The sequence below is a fragment of the Nerophis ophidion genome, linkage group LG11, assembly GCF_033978795.1.
Source record: "Nerophis ophidion isolate RoL-2023_Sa linkage group LG11, RoL_Noph_v1.0, whole genome shotgun sequence".
In the NCBI taxonomy this organism is placed as follows: Eukaryota; Metazoa; Chordata; class Actinopteri; order Syngnathiformes; family Syngnathidae; genus Nerophis; species Nerophis ophidion.
This window is the reverse complement of record NC_084621.1, coordinates 9,317,583-9,332,977: the sequence shown is the minus strand read 5'-3', so window position 1 is coordinate 9,332,977 and position 15,395 is coordinate 9,317,583. Positions and strand designations below refer to the sequence as shown.

Here is a 15,395-nt window from a genome sequence, read left to right as displayed (position 1 = left end):
CCCGGAGGGAACCCACGCATTCACGGGGAGAACATGCAAACTCCACACAGAAAGATCCCGAGCCTGGATTTGAACCCAGGACTGCAGAACCTTCGTATTGTTATATTAATCATTAATAATGTAGCAGCCTAGTTTTGAATGGCAGTGTCCCTGCCATCACATGTTGATAAAAATATAACATTTACATAATAACAATCAACCAACTACAGGCTTCCCGAATGCTGTAATAAATTAAGCATGATGAGTTGACTTGAAACTGTTTAATGTTGCACTTTTTATACGTGGAAGAAAAGTTTTGTCATTTTATTTGATCCAAGCAACATTTTGAGGCAGTTTAATGTGGATTACCGTGGGCAGAATTATGAAAGTGTTCCTAATGTTAAAAGGATAAAGCCATTGTTTACAAATTTGGTAAATGAATAACCAAAACATGTATATTTTGTTGTTTTCTTACTGTACCGAAAATGAACCGAACCGTTACCTCTAAACCGAGGTAATGTTTGTGTACCGTTACACCCCTAATATATATGTATACATATATGAGTTTCCTTTTTTTATTGATTACTGTATCTTGATATGTTATTGCAAAATATATTGAAAATATACAGGACTGGATTCAAATAGTATCCACTACTTCATTTCTTTGTGATGCGTTACTGATCATTTTTACACAGCAGTATTTATATATTTGGCAATCAGCTCCAGTTCTCAGCATGTCCATGTTAGTTCAATTCATGCATATCTCCGACCTCTGTTTGGTTAACCCCTTCCTACGCCTGTCATACCAAAACTGGGCTGTTTCAACCCACAGCCGACCGCAAATGACCATGAATGAATTCATTATTTCCCTCTCGGTCGATGGCTTAGTTTCGAGAGCTTTGTATGGCCGGCTTGCACGGGCTTGCAGAAGAACTCACCTTGACCCGAAATCATTTGTCATCTCTGCTGGCTTCCTGCTGCTTGCATTCTCTATTCAAACTTTGACACCCTCTTTCCCTCATTCTTCTATTTTCCCCATGGCGGGACTATTAAGGGCTTGTTCTGGTCTATTCCGTACTTTTGTAAAGCAACAAGCTACGGACACTTCTAGGGATGGGCACCTTTTCACATTTGAACCGATACCGTACCAATCCCCCGTACCTTAGAATCGATGCCGTACCAAACAGTAACAATTTTTGGTACTTTTGTGTGTGATCATTTTGTATTAAATGTTAATTGTTTAAAAGGGAACATTATCAGCAGACCTATGTAAGCGTCAATATATACCTTGATGTTGCAGAAAAAAAGACCATATATTTTTTTAACCGATTTCCGAACTCTAAATGGGTGAATTTTGGCGAATTAAGCGCCTTTCTGTTTATCACTCATGTGGTGATGACTTCAGAATGTGACGTCGCCGAGGTAACACAGCCGCCATTTTCATTTTCACATTACAAACACCGGGTTTCAGCTCTGTTATTTTCCGTTTTTTCGACTATTTTTTGGAACTTTGGAGACATCATGCCTCGTCGGTGTGTTGTCGGAGGGTGTAACAACACTAACAGGGAGGGATTCAAGTTGCACCACTGGCCCGAAGATGCGAAAGTGTCTGCCGCCAGACCCCCATTGAATGTGCCGGAATGTCTCCACATTTTACATGGCACAGAGATGTATGGATAACCTACAGATGCATTTGCAACGATAAAATCAACTAAATCACAAAGGTGAGTTTTGTTGATGTTGACTTATGTGCTAATCAGGCATATTTCGTAGCGGCGTGACTGCCAGTTAATCGATGCTAACATGCTACGCTAATCGATGCTAACATGCTATTTACCGGCGGTGCTAAAGCAGACATGGCACAGAGATGTATGGATAACCTGCAGATGCATTTGCAACTGTATAACGTTTCTTTCCACCCATATTTAATGCGAAAAAAACACCAATCGACGGATTTAAGTTCCTCCAGTGTCACAAAATGCGAAAGTCCTGATCGTTTGGTCCGCACATTTTACCGGCGATGCTAACGCAGCTATTCGGCCATGCTATGGCTATGAATAGCGTCAATAGCTATTCCCTCAATAGCTTCAGTTTCTTGTTCAATACCTTCATACTCCAACCATCCGTTTCAATACATGCGTAATCTGTTGAATCGCTTAAACCTCTGAAATCCGAGCAAATGTCGCTATATCTTGCTGTGGTATCTGCCATTGTTTGTTTACATTGGTAGCACTGTATGACGCACTTTGGACACCCCTCGCCTAGATAGATAGTACTTTATTGATTCGTTCAAAAAAATTGTACGGATCAATTTTTGTTGTGCTTACCGACCTCGAAGCTATTTTATTTGGTACATTGTGCAATGATAAGTGTGACCAGTAGATGGCAGTCACACATAAGAGAGGCGTGTAGACTGCAATATGATGGCGGGGACGGCGTGGCGCAGTGGGAGAGTGGCCGTGCGCAACCCGAGGGTCCCTGGTTCAAATCCCACCAAGTACCAACCTCGTCACGTCCGTTGTGTCCTGAGCAAGACACTTCACCCTTGCTCCTGATGGGTGCTGGTTGGCCCCTTGCATGGCAGCTCCCTCCATCAGTGTGTGAATGTGTGTGTGAATGGGTAAATGTGGAAGTAGTGTCAAAGCGCTTTGAGTACCTTGAAGGTAGAAAAGCGCTATACAAGTACAACCCATTTATATAAGGGATATGTGTAGACTGCAATATGACTCAAGTAAACAACACCAAAAGTTTTATCTGTTCCTTTGAAAATAGAGAACATTGCCAAAAATCTCTCAGTACGACTTTGGTAAGCTATGAAGCCGCACCGCTTGATGGATTGTACTGTGCTGAAATATACGAGTATTATTATGGTGTGTGTACATGGTAAGACATATTATCTGGCGTTTTGTGTTTCGCAATGTTATGCAAAAGCAACTTTTTATACCTTCTGGTTCCTGCTGATCTGTATTTGGGATCTGCATAAGTTCTGAAAATGTGTGCATGTCCACCTTTGTAGCTTCTTCTTTTTTTCTATCTTCTTGTTATGGGGATTCATCTCCTGCTGTTGCCATTTCTAATATAAAGTAGTGTAAAGTCCTATGTCCCAGTCCCTCTTGTGGAGGGGGTCTGGTCTGATCCGGTGGCCATGTACTGCTTGCCTGTGTATCGGCTGGGGACATCTCTGCGCTGCTGATCCGCCTCCGCTTGGGATGGTTTCCTGCTGGCTTCGCTGTGAACGGGACTCTCGCTGCTGTGTTTGATCCGCTTTGTACTGGACTCTCGCGGCTGTGTTGGATCCATTATGGATTGAACTTTCACAGTATCATGTTAGACCCGCTCGACATCCATTGCTTTCCTCCTCTCCAAGGGTCTCATAGTCATCATTGTCACCGACGTCCCACTGGGTGTGAGTTTTCCTTGCCTTTATGTGGGCCTACCGAGGATGTCGTGGTGGTTTGTGCAGCCCTTTGAGACACTAGTGATTGAGGGCTATATAAGTAAACATTGATTGATTGATTGAAAGTTCTTACTTACGGAGTATATCGATAAATCGCCCGGCCCTATTACAAAGCACAGTTAAATGTAGTTTTGTGTGACTTTAGAGGCATTTTGGTCCAATTCCTACATGTAGAATATCAGGGTTGTTTGACTTCAGAGTTTACACAGTACATTCTGCCGTATAAGCGCTAATAAGACAAATACTCCGTGTGTTTGCCGTTGTAATCTGCATAAGCTGCCCTTGTACTCTTACACAATTAAGCTGTAATGAACTAGAACCACTTGGGAAGTCATTTATAAAGGAAAACACACACTCGGCCTTCAGGCTCTTGACCTTACCACAAAAGGCTTGACTCGCTCGGTCCGCAGTGTCGACTCGCGCGGTCCAGCGAGTCAGATTTGAAGGAAACTGAACAATGGCCTTTAAGTACACTTTCGAATAGAAGGTCCTATGCATGTAGAAGTGTGTTTAATAATGGCTGCTTTGTTCCACTAAGTTACTTTTCCTGGTTTCTTTGGCTGATCTGGTATGTAAATCATCACAGTGTAGTTGTTGCAGTACTTTCATTGGTGTGTTCCCCTAAGGCGGCTCTGCGTCCCCGAATAAAAGAAGCAGTGTGTTGTTTTTTTGGCAGCACGTTGGTGCAAAAGGGGGGGGGGGGAGTTGTTGCAGGGAGGTGAACTTGTCACCTTTTCCGATATTTTTCCTGTCATTCATGGATTAAAGTGAGCATGATTATAAATCGTGACCCGGCTTCGTGTCTGTTGGGGAGTCTTCCCTCCCTGCCGAGTGCATCATTATTCAGTTATTCCAACCCAAAATCAGATGGAAAATAAGGCATCATTTGGTTGACTCCTAAACCGAAATATATAATCAAAGGAGGATATTTTTATTCTATTTTTTTTTTTGCTGTTTTACATTAAACTAGGCTGACCATATTCTGAAATCCCAAAAAGAGGACATATATGCATGACTAGGTGAACATTTGCCAATGATACTCGAACATGCTTTATAAATAGTATATTTATTTAAATAAAGCATTTTTTCTCCTCTGTTGACAGCAGTGTTGGCGCTAGGAATTTTCAAATTGGGGTCCCACTTTTTTGGAAGCGTTTTGACAAAAAAAAAAAGATAAACGTATTAGGGATGCACCGATTAATCGGTAACCGAATGCGTCAAAAAAAGCCACATTCGGCCTTCGGTGGAATGAGTTAAAAACAAGGCCGAATAGTGGCGTGTGACGCAATTTTTTGACGCGGTGACGCAATCAACCAACTTGCAGTGACGTTGGGATATGTTGTGTACCTGTATAAGTGTATGAGGTTACAAGCACACACTTAATTGAGATTTACTTGAGCCTTCTGTTTACATTATTAGCCTGTTGTGTAGGCTACCTGTATAAGTGTATGAGGTTACAAGCACACACTTAATTGAGATTTACTTGAGCCTTCTGTTTACATTATTAGCATATCTACTGTGGCTAAGCAGACTTTTGCCAAAAGGACAATAATTCATTTGTTGTGGGTTTATCCACTTTAATGCACTTTATTTTTTTTTTGGAATACATGTTTTGTTTGAAGGCCTAATATAAATGAAAAACGTTGTGCTTTTTTTGAAAAGCATAGGCTGCTGGAATATTAAAAAAATGTCCATCCATCCATCCATCATCTTCCGCTTATCCGAGGTCGGGTCGCGGGGGCAACAGCCTAAGCAGGGAAACCCAGACTTCCCTCTCCCCAGCCACTTCGTCTAGCTCTTCCCGGGGGATCCCGAGGCGTTCCCAGGCCAGCCGGGAGACATAGTCTTCCCAACGTGTCCTGGGTCTTCCCGGTGGCCTCCTACCGGTTGGACGTGCCCTAAACACCTCCCTAGGGAGGCGTTCGGGTGGCATCCTGACCAGATGCCCGAACCACCTCATCTGGCTCCTCTCGATGTGAAGGAGCAGCGGCTTTACTTTGAGTTCCTCCCGGATGGCAGAGCTTCTCACCCTATCTCTAAGGGAGAGACCCGCCACACGGCGGAGGAAACTCATTTCGGCCGCTTGTACCCGTGATCTTATCCTTTCGGTCATGACCCAAAGCTCATGACCATAGGTGAGGATGGGAACGTAGATCGACCGGTAAATTGTGAGCTTTACCTTCCGGCTCAGCTCCTTCTTCACCACAACGGACCGGTACAACGTCCGCATTACTGAAGACGCCGCACCGATCCGCCTGTCGATCTCACGATCCACTCTTCCCTCACTCGTGAACAAGACTCCTAGGTACTTGAACTCCTCCACTTGGGGCAGGGTCTCCTCCCCAACCCGGAGATGGCACTCCACCCTTTTCCGGGCGAGAACCATGGACTCGGACTTGGAGGTGCTGATTCTCATTCCGGTCGCTTCACACTCGGCTGCGAAACGATCCAGCGAGAGCTGAAGATCCCGGTCAGATGAAGCCATCAGGACCACATCATCTGCAAAAAGCAGAGACCTAATCCTGCGGTTACCAAACCGGAACCCCTCAACGCCTTGACTGCGCCTAGAAATTCTGTCCATAAAAGTTATGAACAGAATCGGTGACAAAGGACAGCCTTGGCGGAGTCCAACCCTCACTGGAAATGTGTTCGACTTACTGCCAGCAATGCGGACCAAGTTCTGACACTGATCGTACAGGGAACGGACCGCCACAATAAGACAGTCTGATACCCCATACTCTCTGAGCACTCCCCACAGGACTTCCCGAGGGACACGGTCGGATGCCTTCTCCAAGTCCACAAAGCACATGTAGACTGGTTGGGCAAACTCCCATGCACCCTCAAGAACCCTGCCGAGAGTATAGAGCTGGTCCACAGTTCCACCACCAGGACGAAAACCACACTGTTCCTCCTGAATCCGAGGTTCGACTATCCGACGTAGCCTCCTCTCCAGTACACCTGAATAAACCTTACCGGGAAGGCTGAGGAGTGTGATCCCACGATAGTTGGAACACACCCTCCGGTCCCCCTTCTTAAAGAGAGGAACCACCACCCCGGCCTGCCAATCCAGAGGTACCGCCCCCGATGTCCACGCGATGCTGCAAAGTCTTGTCAACCAAGACAGCCCCACAGCATCCAGAGCCTTAAGGAACTCCGGGCGGATCTCGTCCACCCCTGGGGCCTTGCCACCGAGGAGCTTTTTAACTACCTCAGCCCCAGAAATAGGAGAGTCCACCACAGATTCCCCAGGCGCTGCTTCCTCATAGGAAGACGTGTTGGTGGGATTGAGGAGGTCTTCGAACTATTCCTTCCACCTATCCACAACATCCGCAGTCGAGGTCAGCAGAACACCATCCGCACCATACACGGTGTTGATAGTGCACTGCTTCCCCTTCCTGAGGCGGCGGACGGTGGTCCAGAATCGCTTCGAAGCCGTCCGGAAGTCGTTTTCCATGGAATGGAAAAATGTCAATATTCACTAAAAAATTACTTTATTTGAAAAACATGTCTAAATATTTTCCTAGGCTATTTATGCAATATAAAAAAAATTGTGAAAAACTGCATTCATTATTTGGTATTCGGCCTTCGGCCAAGCGTTTAAATTTTATTCGGCTTCGGCCACAAATTTTCATTTCGGTGCATCCCTAAAACGTATACATTATCCTGTTATATATATCAATCAATGTTTACTTATATAGCCCTAAATCACTAGTGTCTCAAAGGGCTGCACAAACCACAACACAAACCACTACGACATCCTCGTTAGGCCCACATAAGGGCAAGGAAAACTCACACCCAGTGGGACGTCGGTGACAATGATGACTATGAGAACCTTGGAGAGGACGAAAGCAATGGATGTCGAGCGGGTCTAACATGATACTGTGAAAGTTCAATCCATATTGGATCCAACACAGTCGCGAGAGTCCAGTCCAAAGCGGATCCAACACAGCAGCGAGAGTCCCGTTCACAGCAGAGCCAGCAGGAAACCATCCCAAGCGGAGGCGGATCAGCAGCGCAGAGATGTCCCCAGCTAATAGTACATGGCCACCGGATCGGACCGGACCCCCTCCACAAGGGAGAGTGGGACATAGGAGAAAAAGAAAACCAACGGCAGATCAACTGGTCTAAAAAGGGAGTCTATTTAAAGGCTAGAGTATACAAATGAGTTTTAAGGTGAGACTTAAATGCTTCTACTGAGGTGGCATCTCGAACTGTTACCGGGAGGGCATTCCAGAGTACTGGAGCCCGAACGGAAAACGCTCTATAGCCCGCAGACTTTTTTTGGGCTTTAGGAATCACTAATAAGCCGGAGTCCTTTGAAGGCAGATTTCTTGCCGGGACATATGGTACAATACAATCGGCAAGATAGGATGGAGCTAGACCGTGTAGTATTTTATACGTAAGTAGTAAAACCTTAAAGTCACATCTTAAGTGCACAGGAAGCCAGTGCAGGTGAGCCAGTATAGATATATATGTAGGTATATATGTATATAAAGGTATATACAGTATAGATATATATGTAGGTATATATGTATATAAAGGTATATACAGTATAGGTATATATGTAGGTATATATGTATATAAAGGTATATACAGTATAGATATATATGTAGGTATATATGTATATAAAGGTATATACAGTATAGGTATATATGTATATAAAGGTATATACAGTATATATATATATGTAGGTATATATGTATATAAAGGTATATACAGTATAGATATATATGTAGGTATATATGTATATAAAGGTATATACAGTATAGCTATATATGTAGGTATATATGTATATAAAGGTATATACAGTATAGATATATATGTATGTATATATGTATATAAAGGTATATACAGTATAGATATATATGTATGTATATATGTATATAAAGGTATATACAGTATAGGCGTAATGTGATCAAACTTTCTTGTTCTTGTCAAAAGTCTAGCAGCCGCATTTTGTACCAACTGTAATCTTTTATTTATCTTTGTTTCCACAAAGATAAATATCATTAATTATTAATAATAACATAGAGTTAAAGGTAAATTGAGCAAATTGGCTATTTCTGCCAATTTATTTAAGTGTGTATCAAACTGGTAGCCCTTTACACTAATCAGTACCCAAAAAGTAGCTCTTGATTTCAAAAAGGTTGGTGACCCCTGCTGTAAACCAATATAAATATAAGTTAAAAACAATTTTACTCCCTGGCGTTCCAATCCAGTTAAAGTTAAAGTACCGATGATTGTCACACACAGACTAGGTGTGGCGAAATTATTCTCTGCATTTGACCAAACACCCTTAATCACCCCCTGGGAGGTGAGGGGAGCAGTGAGCAGCAGCGGTGGCTGGGCTCTGTAGTCATTTTTGGTGATTTAGGCAGGATATCTTGGTCGTTTTGATATCTTGTTTTATGATTTTTTAATTTTTCTATTATTTTAGGTGATATACTGTATTTTGCACTTATTTTAAGTTGTTATTCATCCTGTATTACAATGTAAATGTGACACCGTGTGCCCTTTTTTGTTTCAACTTGTTTCTTATGTCTTTGTTCAACTGGGGATGTTTTTAAATGTGCTATATAAATAAATACACTGAACTAAATAGTATTTAAACGGATGAATCCATCCATACTGTCAATCAATATTGTTTGCTGACTCAGCTTTACACGTCCATGTTGTGAACCTAATTCCTCTCTCCGGTCCACAGCTGGGTGTTTTTGGAGCCCAGTGCTCGGACCCAGCCATGAGCATCATCGGGGCTGAGGACGAGGACTTTGAGAACGATCTGAATGACGTGAGTTTTGGAACGCGTTCTCATTCTTGCCGGGTTTTCTTCTTCTTTAGTTTTGACAACTCTCCTCATCCAGGTGGTGGAGGACGAGTGCAAGTGTTTCGGCAGCATCGAGCTTCTGAAAGATCGTCCAACGCACCTGCTGGTGTTCATGCAACATGTCATCCTCCAGTTTGACCCTGCTCCACTGGTGAGACCTGTTGTCTAATTCAGAACCGAGGCAAATTTCAATCTGGCCCCACGGACATTCCCCCAGTTTTTTTTTTGTTGATATTTAAGATGGAAAGTGTAGCTACCATTATGATGTGCAGTGATGTTTTCTAATGACCGTGAGTCTTGAACTATACTAAGTACAGGTGCTGGTCATATTATCAGAATATCATTAAACGTTTATTTATTTCATTAATTCCATTTAGAAAGTCAAACTTGTAGAATGTATACATTCATTCCAAACAGACTGATACATTTCAAGTGTTTATAGCTGACAACCAATGAAAACCCTAAATTCAACATCTCAGAAAATTAGAATATGGTGAAAAGGTCAGATATTGAAGACATCTGGTGCCACACTCTAAATTAGCTAACTAACTCAAAACACCTGGAAAAGCCTTTAAATGGTCTCTCGTTTTGATTCTGTATGACACACAATCATGGGGAAGACTGCTGACTTGACAGCTGTCCAAAAGATGATCGTTGATACTTTAAAGAAGGTGGGCAAGACACAAAAGGTCATTGCCAAAGAGGTTGGATGTTCCCAGAGCTCTGTGTCCAAGCACATTAATAGAGAGGCGAAGGGAAGACAAAGATGTGGTAGAAAAAAGTGTACAAGCAAGAGGGATAACCGCGCCCTGGAGAGGATTGTCAAACAAAACCGATTCAAAAATGTGGGGGAGATCCACAAAGAGTGGACTGCAGCTGGAGTCAGTGCTTCAAGAACCACCACGCACCGACGTATGCAAGATATGGGCTTTAGCTGTCGCATTCCTTGCGTAAAGCCACTCTTGAATAAGAGACGACGTCAAAAGCGTCTCGCCTGGGCTCAAGACAAAAAGGACTGGACTGCTGCTGAGTGGTCCAAAGTTATGTTTTCAGATGAAAGTAAATGTTGTATCTCCTTTGGAAATCAAGGTCCCAGAGTCTGGAGGAAGACAGGAGAGGCACAGAATCCACGTTGCCTGAAGTCTAGTGTCAAATTTCCACAATGGGTAATGGTCTGGGGTGCCATGTCATCTGCTGGTGTTGGTCCACTGTGTTTCCTGAGGTCTAGGGTCAATGCAGCAGTTTTAGAACACTTTATGCTGCCTGCCGCGGACCAATTTTATGGAGGTGAAGATTTCATTTTCCAACATGACTTGGCACCTGCACACAGTGCCAAATCTACCAGTACCTGGTTTAAGGACCATGGTATCCCTGTTCTTGAATGGCCTGCAAACTCACCTGACCTTAACCCCATAGAAGACCTATGGGGTATTGTGAAGAGGAAGATGCCAGATGCCAGATGCCAGAGCCAACAATGCTGAAGAGCTGAAGCAAGCTGGGCTCTCATAACACCTGAGGAGTGCAACAGACTGGTCGACTTTATACCACGCCGTATTGCTGCAGCAATTCAGGCAAAAGGAGCTGCAACTAAGTATTGATTGCCGTACATGCTGAAACTTTCCATGTTCATACTTTTCAGTTGGCCCACATTTCTAAAACATATTTTTTGGTACTAGTTGTAACTAATATTCTAATTATCTGAGATACTGAATTTAGGATTTTCAGTAATTGTCAGTACTAATCATCAAAATTTAAAGAAATAAACATTTCAAATATATCACTATGTGTGTAATGAATTGATATAATATGTAAGTTTCACGTTCTGAATATAATTACTGAAATAAATCAACTTTTTCATGATATTCTAATAATATGACCAGCACCTGTATTTCAATGGTTGGAATCTGCGCTTTTGCATGATATACTAGTTACTAGAGGTGTAACGGTACGTGTATTTGTATTGAACCGTTTCGGTACGGGGGTTTCGGTCCGGTTCGGAGGTGTATCGAACGAGTTTCCACACCGACAGATTAAGTAGCGTACCGCACGTTGTGTAAACAATGCACAGCGAGGCACAACACACGGCATTCTAACAACGACCGGGCTACGATAGACTGACCATACCTCCTCTTTTCACCGGACATGTCCTCTTTTGCTGGGCTGTCCGGGTGGAGTTTCTTAAATGCCTCAAATTTCCGGCATTTTAAGTTAAGGTTGCGTGTATTTTCATTGTATGTTCAGGGTTAAAAAGGGGTTAAAAACAAAACAAATTGTGCATGTAGCAGCATTCGTGAAGGAAGGGCAGAGAGGGAAAGAGTTATGATAAACGCGCATGTGTCACCAGTAGGGGTATAACGGTACGTGTATTTGTATTGAACCGTTTCAGTTCGGTTCACAGGTGAACCGAACAACACGGACATATAAGTAGCGCACCGCACGTTGAGTAAACAATGCACACCGAGGCACCATGAATTGATTTACGTGGACCCCGACTCAAACAAGTTAAAAAATTATTCGGGTGTTACCATTTAGTGGTCAATTGTACAGAATATGTATTGTACTGTACAATCTACTAATAAAAGTTTCAATCAATCAAAAAAACAACAACACACGGCATGCTAGCGACGACCGGGCTACGATAGACTGACCCTACCTCCCCTTTTCACCGGACATGTCCTCTTTTGCAGGGCTGTCCGGGTGGAGTTTCTTAAATGCCTTAAATTTCCGGCATTTTAAGTCAGGGTTGCGTGTATTTTCAATGTACGTTCAGGGTTAAAAAGGGGTTAAAAACAAAACAAATTGTGCATGTAGCAGCATTCGTGAAGGAAGGGCAGAGACAGAGAGAGGGAGAGAGTTATGATAAACGCGCATGTGTCGCCAGGCTGTGCTTTTTACCCAAAGATTTATCAGATTTTATTTTTTATTATCTATAGCAGGGGTGCCCACAGCTAATGTTTAAAAGGCCCATGGTACATTCTAAAAATACTATTAAAATAAACAAAAACATAACAAAAGTGAAATAAAAAAGCGTACAGGTTAAATGTCATTTTGAAAAAGTTGCAATGTTGACTAATAAAACAATGCTGTTTTTTTTTCAAACTGTCATTGTTTAAAACATAATATTGAATCAAAATCAATGTTATTATGAATTATTGACCTATCCAAGGTTCCCATTACTTCACATCAAATATTCCACTAAGAAAATTATTTTTGGTGGAAGATTTAGCAAATTTGTTAAATAAGTAATCAAAAAATTTATATTTTGTTTTTTTCTTACTGTACCGAAAATTAACCGAACCGTTACCTCTGAACCGAGGTACGTACCGAACCGAAATGTTTGTGTACCGTTACACCCCTAGTCACCAGGCTGTGCTTTTTACCCATAGATTTATCAGATTTTATTTTTTATTATCTATAGCAGGGGTGCCCACAGCTAATGTTTAAAAGGCCCACGGCACATTCTAAATATACTATTAAAATAAACAAAAACATAACAAAAGTGAAATAAAAAAGCGTACAGGTTAAACGTCATTTAGAAAAAGTTGCAATGTTGACTAATAAAACAAAGCTGGGTTTTTTTCTCTCTAACTCTCATTGCTCAAAACATAATATTGAATCAAAATCAATGTTATTATGAATTATTGACCTATCCAAGGTTCCGATTACTTCACATCAAATATTCCACTAAGAAAAATATTTTTGGTGGAAGATTTTGCAAATCTGGTAAATAAATAACCAAATAATGTATATTTTGTTGTTTTCTTACTGTACCGAAAATGAACCGAACCGTGACCTCTAAACCGAGGTACGTACCGAACAAAATGTTTGTGTACCGTTACACCCCTACTAGTTACTATGGTAATCTAATTAGTTACTATGGTAATCTAATTAGTTACTATGGTAATCTAAGTCACAGCAGCTCAGACCAGGCACCAAGCAGATTACATTAGATTAGATTAGATTAGATAGTACTTTATTTATTCCGTCAGTAGAGTTCCTTCAGGAAAATTACAATTTTCAGCACAATCCCATTCAAGATCAGACAAACATTATAGGGAGACAGAACAGGATCGCTGACGGGTCTGCCGGCTACCAGCGCCCCTTACAAAAAAGATGACATACAGGTAAACAAGGGGGGAGGGGGGGATGGGAGAAAAAAATAGAAGATTAAAATAAAATGAAAAAAATCGGTCTTAGCCTGGGCCCTGGAGTGGGGGTGCAGACTGAGGCCAAAGGAAAAAAAAAACAACAACTCATAGCCATAGCACACATCCCTCTTACACACATCAAACATCAGTGTGGGTGGGGAGCGTTTCCACAGAGTGTTTCCAGAGCGACCAGCCTGAAATGCGGGTGTCAAGGACAGACGTGGAAGGAGATTTTTTACAACAAAGTTTTAAAGCTTAGTGATACCCCGGCCGAGTCATACCAAAGACTATAAAAATGGGAGCCATTACCTCCCTGCTTGGTACTCAGCATCAAGGGTTGGAATTGGGGGTTAAATCACCAAAAATGATTCCCTGGCGCGGCCACCGCTGCTGCTCACTGCTCCCCTCACCTCCCAGGGGGCGACCAAGGGGATGGGTCAAATGCAGAGAATAATTTTGCCACACCTATTGTGTGTTTGACAATCATTGGTTCTTTAGTTTTAACTGTAACTTAACTTAATATCAGATATATCAGATTGTCTTTACCCTTCAGTTTCATATTTCGCTGTGTTTGTTGAGTAAAATAATAAAAATTGTGTAAAATATGTCAATCGAGAGGGGGTGTGACGTTCATATTTTGTCAATATTCAGTGTTTTATCGTTCATAGTTAATATTGTAAATCCCACATTCTTTATTTTCATGTACAATCCAGGTGTCTCATTCAGTAAACTAATGTAAGATTCCATTCTGTTTTTAAGGCGGTCTGTCATAACGTTTTTAGCATTCAGGCATTATTGTGAGGTTTTGTATTAGTGCTCATAAAAATAGATATACCGGCCCCCCAGACACATTTTTTCTCCAAATTTGGCCCCCCAGAGTCAAAATAATTGCCCAGGCCTGGTGCTAATTTAACATTAGCACAACACTGATAAACAATAACAATGTTTTTTGCTTACTCAATTGCGGATTCTTGTCCCAAAATGCCTATTTGGGACAAGAGGTTTATTGGGGGCTCTGCGTTTATTTTTGCTGATGCATTTTTTTTTTCTCATTTAATACAGTGGTTCTCAACCTTTTTTCAGTGATGTACCCCCTGTGAACATTTTTTTTAATTCAAGTACCCCCTAATCAGAACAAAGTATTTTTGGTTGAAAAAAAGAGATAAAGAAGTAAAATACAGCACTATGTCATCAGTGTCTGATTTATTAAATTGTATAACAGTGCAAAATATTGCTCATTTGTAGTGGTCTCCTACTCATTATATATTTTTTTACTGTTTACTTTTAACATAATAATCTCGAGATCATCTTCAGATCCATCCGTTAATTATAAGTTGTATTGTTGTTTATGTTTTTTGTTTGTACCTTTTCGGGCATTATTTTAAAAAAGAGCTCAATTTTTTATACGGCAAACACAAAAAATGTGTGGTTTTCGTCCTGGTCGTGGAACTGTGGACCAGCTCTATACTCTCGGCAGGGTTCTTGAGGGTGCATGGGAGTTTGCCCAACCAGCCTACTTGTGCTTTGTGGATTTGGAGAAGGCATTGGACCGTGTCCCTCGGGAAGTCCTGTGGGGAGTGCTCAGAGAGTATGGGGTATCGGACTGTCTGATTGTGGCGGTCCGTTCCCTGTATGATCAGTGTCAGACCTTGGTCCGCATTGCCGGCAGTAAGTCGGACACGTTTCCAGTGAGGGTTGGACTCCGCCAAGGCTGTCCTTTGTCACCCATTCTGTTCATAAATTTTATGGACGGAATTTCTAGGCGCAGTCAAGGCGTTGAGGGGTTCCGGTTTGGTGACTGCAGGATTAGGTCTCTGCTTTTTGCAGATGATGTGGTCCTGATGGCTTCATCTGACCGGGATCTTCAGCTCTCACTGGATCGGTTTGCAGCCGAGTGTGAAGCGACCGGAATGAGAATCAGCACCTCCAAGTCCGAGTCCATGGTTCTCGCCCGGAAAAGGGTGGAATGCCATCTCCGGGTTGG

General features: G+C 42.1%; 1 protein-coding gene across 2 annotated transcripts in view; it reads left to right on the top strand.

The window, feature by feature from the left end:
* Positions 1–15,395, top strand: part of arhgef1b (Rho guanine nucleotide exchange factor (GEF) 1b) — a 155,108-nt gene that overhangs the window by 50,499 nt on the left and 89,214 nt on the right. For both annotated transcript variants that reach the window (XM_061915057.1, XM_061915056.1), the window contains exons 2-3: positions 9,141–9,227; positions 9,301–9,414. In XM_061915057.1, the coding sequence (XP_061771041.1) occupies positions 9,177–9,227; positions 9,301–9,414 (165 nt within the window). In that variant the 5' untranslated portion in view covers positions 9,141–9,176. The remainder of the gene's footprint in view (positions 1–9,140; positions 9,228–9,300; positions 9,415–15,395) is intronic.